This window comes from Diplotaxodon limnothrissa, linkage group LG1 (assembly GCF_057381915.1).
Source record: "Diplotaxodon limnothrissa isolate DT_005_m linkage group LG1, D_limnothrissa_male_GT1.1, whole genome shotgun sequence".
NCBI lineage: Eukaryota > Metazoa > Chordata > Actinopteri > Cichliformes > Cichlidae > Diplotaxodon > Diplotaxodon limnothrissa.
The window spans coordinates 3,827,890-3,838,825 of record NC_140596.1 but is presented as its reverse complement, the minus strand read 5'-3'; the positions used below and the strand labels follow the sequence as shown (position 1 = coordinate 3,838,825).

General features: G+C 41.2%; 1 protein-coding gene across 1 annotated transcript; it reads right to left on the bottom strand.

Moving 5' to 3' along the window:
* Nucleotides 1-1,013: 1,013 nt before the first annotated feature.
* Nucleotides 1,014-10,936, bottom strand: tppp3 (tubulin polymerization-promoting protein family member 3). The gene is made up of 4 exons (XM_085351405.1): nt 10,874-10,936; nt 7,002-7,203; nt 5,173-5,326; nt 1,014-2,793 (listed from the first exon to the last, which is right to left on the bottom strand). Exons 2-4 carry the CDS (start codon nt 7,187-7,189, stop codon nt 2,599-2,601), a joined length of 537 nt encoding a protein of 178 aa, XP_085207531.1. The 5' UTR covers nt 7,190-7,203; nt 10,874-10,936; the 3' UTR covers nt 1,014-2,598.

Below are 10,936 nucleotides of genomic sequence, written 5' to 3'. Positions count from 1 at the left end.
CTGCAAAGCTCTCCAGCGAGTAGTGCGGTGCTCTGAACGGATAATTGGAGGTGAGCTTCCCTCCCTCCAGGACATCTACAGGAAGCGGTGCCTGAGGAAAGCGGGGAGGATCATCAAGGACTCCAGTCACCCCAGCCATAAACTGTTCAGACTACTTCCATCAGGAAGGAGGTTCTGCAGCATCCGGTCCCGTACCAGCAGACTGAGAGACAGCTTCTTCCATCAGGCCATCAGACTGCTGAACACGTCATAGACACCTCAGCTTCACTACTGGAACTTCAACATTATGCACTCCATACTGTACAGTAACGCCACTGTTTTGCACATGTCTCACTCTGTATATTTTATTTTATATATTTTATTTATTGTTTACTCTATTTAATTTGTAAAATATGTGCACACACACACACACACACACACACACACACACACACACACACACACACACACACACACGTAGAAAAATATTTAGTATACACATCCAGAAATGCATATACTATTATATATTGTACATATATTTATTAGTTTCAGATGTAGCCATTCTTGTATTTTGCTTGTTTACATTATTGTATTTTGCACAACTCTGTTGCTTGTGAAGCTCGCACACAAGAATTTCACTCACATGTGCTGTACCAATGTACCTGCACATGTGATGTAACAATAAAAGTGATTTGATTTGATTTGATTTGAAACCTGAAGGGCTTATTTGTATATTATAAACTACAAATACGTGAAATGTATTTGTATTCTAGCCCCAGCATCATGCAGACAAGGAAGCCTTAGGATTTTCAAAACCTGTTCCCAAACAAGTTTGGACGGCTTGTAAAATGTAAATAAAAGAATGCAAAAGCTGAACTCTTGCAGCAAAAATCTTTATTCCTCATCCCCCTGACTGTCTTCTCTCATTACTTTAAATAAAACTGACCTGCAAATGCCTTTTGGGACAAAAAAAACAAGAAACAAGAAAACCATTTTAAAGCTTTTATTTGTTCACTAAAGTTACTTACACTGCATCAACAACAATAATTAACACGTAAAGCTCTTGGGGAAGATGCAAAATATTTGTTTTGCAGAAGAAAAATCAGGCTGAAAACTTATATATAACAAAAAAAGATTTAAAAAAATGCAAACATGGCTTCAGAAGCCTCAGCGCTGCAGAAACAGTTTGATCTTAATCTGATGTGGATCCAGAGATGATTGAGCTTTTTGGTTTGTTTGACTTTCTTTTTTGCAGGAGATTGAATATACTATATATATATATACTATAAGTATTCATAAGTCAACACCTTTTTTTGTAATGGGCAGTGAGAATTTAATTTGCTAAACGACTTTACACACAAATTACAGCCCCATTCAGACACATGAACCTCATAGAAGGAGGTGAGCAATGAAGCCGTCACTATAGTTATTCAGGCTAACAGCAGAGGAGTGAAGTCTCAATAATGCGATATAGAGAGTCTAAGGAGGTTGGGAATAAAGCGATTGGACTCCTTTAAGTTTTGTGAAGACGTCTCACTTCTCATCCAAGAAGCTTCTTCAGTCCTGATATTTTATTGCTTCCTCCTGTGATGCTATTGGTACACCAGCTGCACATACTGAGATTTTTATTCAAACATGCAGGTGTGCTAAATGGATTCCTGGAATCAGCATTTCATGACTCCTCATGGAAATGGAAGAGGGAGCAGGGACGTTCCCTAAACTGCAGTGAACCAGAACAGTGTGGACAGCGAATTATTGTGTTATTGTGTTATTAAAGATGAAAGCAGAGAATAAATACATTTTTCTCTGCATCGTTGATTGTTGCACATTGTGTCAAATATCACGAGTTGCTGTATCGTGATACCATCATTATCACAGGTGACTTATTGTGATAGCATAGTATCATGAGTGGACTCGTAAGAGAAGTGGACATTCAGCTGGACAAATACAAAAGCCTCCCCATGGGGGCGCTACTGACTCAAAGGGAAGCAAAGTGTGTGCAGTTATCCTCAGAGATGGAATTTAGTCAACAAACTTAAACGTGTATCATTAGATTTAAAATGACTTCCAGAAAATGCAGAAGCTGTTTCCTGTTTTTAAGTCTGCTTCTGTGTAACCAAATAAAAACTATAGAGATAATCAGATTAGCAGCAGCACCGGTGCCTTCATAGGGAGAATGAAAGAATCTGAATCACATGAATGAGGCTCTGGACAGGGTTGAAAGCACAATAGGAGAAGCCAGGTCAGAGAAACAGCTCATTATTACTGAGCTGAACACTGAACACTGCAGACTGGATTACCATCACTGAGCAGAGCAGGTACTGATTACATCACCCACCTCCTTGCTCTGAGTGAGAATGAACAAGAAGTCCAGATGTGTGATGAATATTTCAGCCTAAGGGGGGCGCTGATGAGTTGATATGAGGCCAATACCTCACCTCTGTCAGATCCACATCTTTATCTGCAAATCAGAATGAACAAAAGCTCTGTCCAGTGCAAACACACAGGCATCCACACAGACATAGAAGGGTCAAAGTTCAAGGTTTGGTCCAGACTAAGTGCTGTTGGGGAGCTGTGCTTCCAGTCAGCTCCCAGCAGGGGGCGCGGCCTCCAGCTCACTCATTTCTCAGCTTTCACCTTCGTGTCATACGTCCCGGCATTCTTGTACGCTCCCACGTAGCCCGTGTTCTCCACAATCTCCTCACGACCCTCGCGACCTTTGCCCTTGCCGCTGTCATCAAAGCGCTCCTTGTGTGATCCAGTGTAACGGGACGTGTCGGTCAGACGGTCCACCGCTGCTGTCTTTGCCACTTTCTGATGGAAGTAGAAAAATTAGATTAAAGTCAGTAAAAGAAAAAATATCTTCCCTGCTTCAGGACGCGTCTCTGTTTTTTTAACAAGAGGGGAAAAATGAAGACAATGCAGAAGCGTCACAAACTGCTGTTCCTCTAATGACCACTTGAGGCCACAATGAGGTTGGCCCTTCTAGAGTTCCATGTTAACATATCCAACATTACAAAGCATGTTTACAGCCTCTAACATAAACCATCCACTACTTCAGGTCACTAAACATTATTTATTGATCGTGTGTTTGGGCGTTGGAGCCTTTTAGAGCATTTTAATAGATGACACAATAAATATTCTGGCTTGTTGTGTTTTATTCGTCTGCTTTTTAACTCACTGATGATAACGTGTGATTCCAAAAATCATCAAAATGCAAAATCATGAAGTCAACAAGTGATATCACAGTGGCTACAACTATTTTTCATAACTTCTATGTTTTCTGTACGACCATGGGTGCAACACGCAAACGCCACTTAGAAAGCAACTCTTACTGATTCACGTTTAGTTTAAAGTGGAATTAAAATTGTTGTTTGCTTTAAGCTATGATTCTGATCATTGCACAGCATTTTAGATAACACGGAGCCCTCTGCATTTAACTGCACTGAGTCCCTGTAAACTGCACCTTCATTATGCAATCCTCTCTGCCCCAGGGCATCAAATGAAGACTCCACTGCAAAACCACAACAAGAATAATATGTCTGCTTTCTTCATTAGTTTTCTTCAGGTAGCTGAAATGAGGATAAGATAGAGTAACTGGAAACTAAGCGAATGAAAAAAAGGCCCAATGTCAGAGCAGGCAAAACAAGGCAAACAGGAAGGGTAGTAGAAACCAAAGTTTAAAGAATATGGACATTTAAATAAAGCATCTGATAGTTTTTAAAGTCACATGTATTTAGCACCATTCCCACTTGATTAGCAAGTAGCAAGAGGTGCCTGCTCCTTAGCCTTTTACAGTCGTGTAGTTATCAAATCAGTGTGAGAACCAATAGTGAGTGAATGGGTAGATCTGGATATGAAACAGTTCTTTTTCACCTCAGGAAAACAATGGATTTCACCAACAGTCCCATATTGTACTGCTGATAGGTAAAGTTTAAATGACATGCAGTGTCATTTGTAACTCCACAGATAGCCACCAAGAACTTCTTACTATGAAGTTCTGCTTTAATCCATGAAAACTTTAAAACTTTGAATCGATAACAGACATATGATAGATAATATAACGCTGATTCCTTCATGAACACAAAAGCTTGTAACTTGATCGTGTTTTTTACTCATGGATTGTCATCTGTAATGCATGCATTTCAGTCAGGTTAGTGTTGACTGTATCTGCTCTGATGACTGAAGAGCGTTTAATGATCTGGAGAGGATCCAGACTGCCTCTCTTGCTGGCTCAGGCTCTGAGGACCTCATCATTATAAAATAAGAGCTCTTTGATGTGTGCAGTTGTGATCTGATGGATGAACCAGCTGTGATTGAGCCATGGCTCTGAAATATTAGAGCAGAGTAAGACGCTTGTTTGTGGAGCAGCTCAGGACTTGTTTTTCTACAGCTGAAAACTGAGAAGATGAGCCTGAGGTGATTAAACGCTGAGCTAAATATAAATATGAGCAGCACATAATCATACTCGTCTAATCATGTTTTCATGATTATGCTGCTGTTTTTCACAGACAGACACTCTTCTGTCCAAACTGTAGCTCAGAGTGTGGAGCTGGGAAATCGACTAAACTGATCAGAAAAATTCGTTTCTATGCAGATGATGCAGTTTTATGCATCATCTGCATAAAACTTCCGACTTCACTCGCCCCTTGATGTTTTTTATCATTACTTTAAATACACTGTGTTATCTACTGCCCTCTCAAATGAGGCCCTACCCCAGGTGTAGCTCCAGGGTGGAGTCCTGGTATCCCTGGTCCTCAGTCCTTAATGAATCCAATCTTAGACGTTTTGAATCGCACTTAGTCTGGCCCCTCACCCAGGACCAGTTTGCCTTGGGAGACCCTACCAGGGGCAAACTGCCCCGGACAACATAGCTCCTGGGATCACTTGGGCACACAAACCCCCCCACCACGGTAAGGTGGCGATTCATGGAGGGGACTATTATATATAAGTATGGGTGTGGCTTAGTATGACAGTGTGGTTTAATCCATATAACTACATTATCACTTACCTTTAAGTCTTTTCTTTTGGAGACTCATTGCTTTTGTTTTTACACATATGCACAAAAAGAAAAATGATGCATTTCACAAAATATACATAGCATAGAATCACAATTTCCTGTTTTACTGTTGAGCATCTTTATTGTGGGATTTAGAGCTTTAAAACAACAGGCACACAAGCATCTTGTCTCACCGTCACACCAACGTTGGTAGGCTCTCGGCCTTCCACCAGCTTGTGGATAGACTGCAGTGCCTCCTCTTTGCTTTGACCTTTGAACCTCTTTGGAGCCAGCTCTTCCAGAGCTTTCTGAAACTCCTCGTAGTTGATGACCCGAGACGTCTTCTGTCTGTACAGAAATACACAAAAGGAACACAGACATGGAAGAGTTCAGAGTCTAAACTGTACTATTAATTCTTTTGGTTGGAAAATGTCTTTTAGCTGTTTTTAAATTATTAAACAGATATTTTGTTTCATCGAGAAAAGTTTGGGAAGCTGAACACAGGCACAACTGTCAGAGTAATTGTGGTGACTGGGAATTCAACAAGAACTCAAGTAACTAAAAGTAGAGCAACAAAACTACAGAAAACAAACAACAGCTGCCCCTTCGATACACCGCACTGCAATTCCTCAAAAACGTCCATCCCAGGAACACAGCAAAAAGTCTTCTTATTGCAGGTCTAAATCTTTGGCATAGTTCAAAACGGGTCCCTAAACATTTCCATTATTTTCTTGGTCCCCCGGTGTATGTTATTGTTTCTAAAGAAATACTTGACATCAATCATTTCATCCAGTGCTTAACATTTTGTCCCCCAAAACAATGATGTACTATTGTTACTAAGTTTTATAATGTAGTTCCACGACTGTCTTTATCCGCCAGTCCCATCCATGTTACACCCATGTGATGGATGACACTCATCAGTTTTCGGAGTATGACTTCAGCGCTCTGCCTGAACTAATTATGTGCTACATTTGTGTTCGAATATAGACTAAAGTGCTGCAGTTTTATCAGGGCGTGTGGAGGAGACACTGACTTAAAAACTAAATACGGAGCAAAAAGTCTTTCAGAGGTAAGATTTATGCACGTGTTTCCATACAATATGGCAACAAAAGACTTTAAGGGAGGTGGTTTTACAAATATAAGTTCGAATAATCGCCCCACCTTTGTTAAAGAGCAGGACACATTCACTCCCTGCACGCACTGTTGTCCCACATTACAAGCAAGGCTTGAACGGCGCTTCTAAAAGGGCGTTTCCAGATTAGCCATGATCTGTAGCGTGTCCGAGCACAAAGCCCTTCAAGGTTTGCACCAAACACTGAGCTCCCCATCATCCACATTAAATGTGCATATGCAATAAAAATGTGACAGCTACCTTGACAGTGGAGCACTGCTGTTTCATCAGCATAATGGTACTCAATTTTCCTCAAATTCAGTGTGGACCAGCAGGTCTTCAAATACCACAGTAAAATATCTCCAGTACTCAAAACGCACATGTCACCAGCAGGGTGTTGTGTAAAGTCACCTCTGTAATCCTTTTGAGTTTCTGGAGAGAGATTTGTACGGAAGAGGATTAGGGCGGAAGAGGATTAGGGCCACTGGAAGAAAAAAATCAGAATTCTGACTTTTTTCTCAGAATTCTGAGAAAAAAGTCAGAATTCTGAGAAAAAAGTCAGAATTCTGAGACTAAAGTCAGAATTCTGAGAAAAAAGTCAGAATTCTGAGATTAAAGTCAGAATTATTATTTTTTTCCCAGTGGCCCTAATCCTCTTCCGTAGATTTGGCCATGTTAAGATGAGACGCTAGTTCATCAGCCGATGGTCACAAACTTGGTTATAAAGCTGGGAAAAATTTGCTTTCTGTTCCAGGCTGCACATTTTAATGATGACAGTTAACCAGTTCATTTCTACTGTGAGGCTGGGGATTATAAAATGGGACTCTCACTTTTGGAGCCTGCCTCAAGTGGACATTAGAGGAACTGCATTTTATGCAGTCTTTTGACACTGGCGCTGATGTGAACACTCACTTGACTTTGGAGAAGACGATGTCCACGTCAGTGCCGGTGACGTTCTTGCCGTCAGTGATCTTGCAGTCTTTGCACAGTTTGGCCCAGTTCTTCCCGGTTAGATCCTTGCCTGTTGCCTTTGTGTCTCCATGGACTGCAAACTTCCTGAAAGCTGTGAGGAGCTGCTCCATGTCTGCACTCTCCGCCATGATGAAAAGATAATCTACAATAAAATTAAGCAGAGGACAACACTGGAGATCGTGTGTGAAGGTAATCTCCTCCCCCTACAGGATTTATGAGAGCATTTTGAGTTTATAAATCAAAGCCATATGTATTACAGCTGTTCATTTAGTTTATTCACCTGTAGTCACCTGGAGCCACACACACTGTCAGATAATTCTAATTAAAATGCTTCAACAGTTACCAACATCACAGTTGTGGTTGACAGATCCAGTTTAGTGGTTCAGATGGGCCAAGAGAACAGGTGACTGTGTCGGCGGAGTCAGAGCAACCACACCCAGATCAGGCTGCCATTATGTTTTTTCATGTATGAGCGTCTGTGGAGATTGATTCGCTTTTGAAGTCACCCTCCGGTGGCCATTAGAGGAACTGCAGTTTCTGGCACAGCTTCATTACAGATTCTATCCTGTTATTTCCTGAAGGTCAATATGTCGTGCACAGCACTTTGTAAAATAAACCAGAGTGGATATTTCCTCCTCTCTGTGCAAAGCTCCTCTTTCTGAATGGTTCTTGGAAACAATGCTTAGTTTTCCCTTTGGGAAACCTTCTGCTGTGCCAGTAGCAGCTAGAAGTTGTTGCTTCTGTGTGTAGGTGTTTTGGACATGAAGATCATTTTGATCATTTTGCAGCTCCAGCAGAAGTGTGCATGTGCCCACAGAATATGTGTGTGTGTGTGTGTGTGTAGGGTGTGAGACGTGACCTCACTGTGGTTTCTCAGGCTTGTGCGACTACACACACACACACACACACATTGATGCAATCCCAAACAGTGGGTTTCATGGAAACAGAACTGGCTGCATCTCTGTCCAAATACACTTGTGTCTCCTTGTCATGCTGCTTCTGGTGAAAATTCCACTTGCACAACTCTGAATCAGAGCTGCTGCAGGCCATAGCGGCTGAAGTTATAGTACAGATAGTTAATATGAGCCCTGCTTACACACACACACACACACACACACACACACACACACACACACACGCACACACGCACGCACACACAGTGTGTGAAAGGTGTAAGTGCATCTGTGCATTAAAACTGGTGTGTAGGTGTCAGATTCCAGGCAGTGGAGGCAGCTGCAGTTTTAATGTGAAGCAATCTCTTCTATTTGGAAGCTGATTCATTAAACCTGCTTTTTGTTTTTAGGAAGAGTGATCAGTGCAACTCCGCTGCAGTCTCTTTTTAGACGTCTCAACATAAGAAGCATCTCTGCATTCAATTGGCTCTTGTAACAATCTTCAGGGACTGACCTCTTGTGATGAGCAGCGATTTGTATCGCTTCTTTAGAAAACAGAAAATATCGCACAAAATCACACATTTAAAAATCAACCGATAGTTTAATTGCAAGGAGTCAGACTCTGGATTAGCTCACAGCAAGGCAGGTACTGTCTAACATCTATCAGATGTGTTCAGGTGCAAGACTGAAAGTCGGTCATCTCTGAACCCAAATCCCACAATCACGGCAGTTAAAACTGAAGACAGATCAAAGCAGGATTTAATCTGGTCTCATCAACAAGTTAAGACTGTTCTGAGTTCAGTCAAGTTTGAGCTGTTATTGTGGTAGAATGATTCACTCTGATACAAACCATTCCCAAGCCAACTAATCCCAACAGAGACTGACATTTAACGATCACATGTTAAAACATTCAAATCTATGAATAACTGTTAAAACAGGAGCACAGAGGTTGAGGAGAAATGCAGGAGCGTTAGAGACAAAGGAGACTATAACCAAATATTAATCGGATGTATCATGGTACATGCGATTCTAGAAATTCTAGAAATAAGAGGAAGGTGACATGGGAGATCGCTGCAGCCCCGAGGTTAAAACCAAGGTCACTGCTTACATAAACGTTAACGTCAGCGTACTTGAACTTAACTCACTGTAGTCTTTTCCTAAGAAACACGTATCGTTGCTCAGAAAAATTCCCTGCTTACTTGGAGGAATAAAACAAAGATGAAACAGTAAGGTTAAAGTTAAAATCTGGGTGGTGCACAACAAGCCGAAATGGCACCAAAAAAATGGTACGCCAGCAGTTGTGACATCACATCTGGCAGAAACGGCAAGCGAAACCTCCCTGTGCAAAGGTAGACTAACAGTTTGAAGCGTAGCAGTTTTTTTCTCATCCTCATTGTGTTTCTTGAGCATTATCGTTGACAGAAATAATGAAAAACACAAAAACATAAATTCAGATCAAAATTTGCAGCGCTAATTTAAAACATGCACTGCAGCTGGGAACTTTTTACGATACCACCCGACACAAACATTCAACGCAGTTATATGGGACATTAAACAGTGGAACAGTGGTAAAGAGTCAGCGTGACGTAAGATTTGCAAAAGGACTTCTTGTAGTGAGAACGTTGTTAGCTTCATGCTAGCACTTGTTGGGTGCTCCATGTGAGAAAGGGGAACTTCAGACACTCTCCTGAACTAATTCTTGTGAAATTGTCCAATATTTATGTGTGAAAATTACTTTTTTTTTTTCCTTAACCATCGATAGACTGGGCTGCCCACATCTCGCCGTCTTTATTCTGCCCATAGTGACCAACAGCCTGTTACAAAAGCATCCTGACTGTAGCTTACTGCCTAAAGCATCTGCCTATCACTTGCACTTGTAATTCCTGGGTTTCCTGAAAAAACAAATATTCTATGCACAATTATCAGCAGGCAGGTAGGAAAAGCTGCACCTGGGTGAAACCCAGGAAAAAAGGCTGGGTTCTGACACTTCACTGCTCCTTTATGTTTTTGCTTTGAGACGCACAGACAGATATTGAAAACTTGATTGTTAATCAATAGTAGGAACTTCAGTCCTGTCTCAGTGTTAAAAACAAAGCTCAGCTAGGCTCACACGCTCTGTTTCTAGCAGCAGCTCTCCTTCAGTTTGAGTGCGTTTTAGTCATGGGGCCACACAGACTGTGTAAAGTGTATGGGCGTGCCAGTCAGTGTGTGTGCATGTGTGTGTGTGTGTGTCACTATGCAAAGACAAATAAACAGATTACCGACTGTCCACACTTTTAAAATTCATAAAACATGACAGCATGTGGCTGCACTTTAAATCCCTGCAAGTTTGTGTTCAGTAGCAGATCCCATGCACACATCGCTTTTCTAATTTTGTACTTTTTAAGCCAGCAATTTTTAGCAAATTGTAATCAAACATCTTGTCTGGTGTGAAGGATCCTGCTGTTTGCTGTTTTTTGTGAGATCTGAATATTTGTTTGGCGAGAACGCTTCATGGCTATTTCTTTCAGACATTTTAAGTTGATAAGTGGCAGCATTATTGAAGACACAGCAGATGAATCACTGAAGCTTCCAGCTGTGCAGACTCCAAACATTCTGCTCTCTGTGCATGTCTGAAATTAAACCGACTCTGATCTTCAATCAGTGCAGAAAAAGTTTCTGGAATAAAACTAAAAAGTTGTTCCAGCACTGACTGCGTGAAGATTTTAAAAATTTATCTGAAAACTGTCCTTCTGTTTATATTAAACACATCAACTTCTACTTTTTTGTTCTTCTTAATTTTTCCATTCTTCTTCTTTGCTTTGCACTTCTGACATCTGCACCACACCCAATCTTTGAGTCTTATTCTCTAAAACTTTTTTCTTAAATTCCACGATTTCTCTCTTTTTTTAATTGCATGTGTCTCCTGCAGTTTCCTACCTGTCTGTCTTCAGTCCCCTCCGTCTGCCTCTGCTCTCCCTCTTCTGGCCCTCAGCAGCGGTG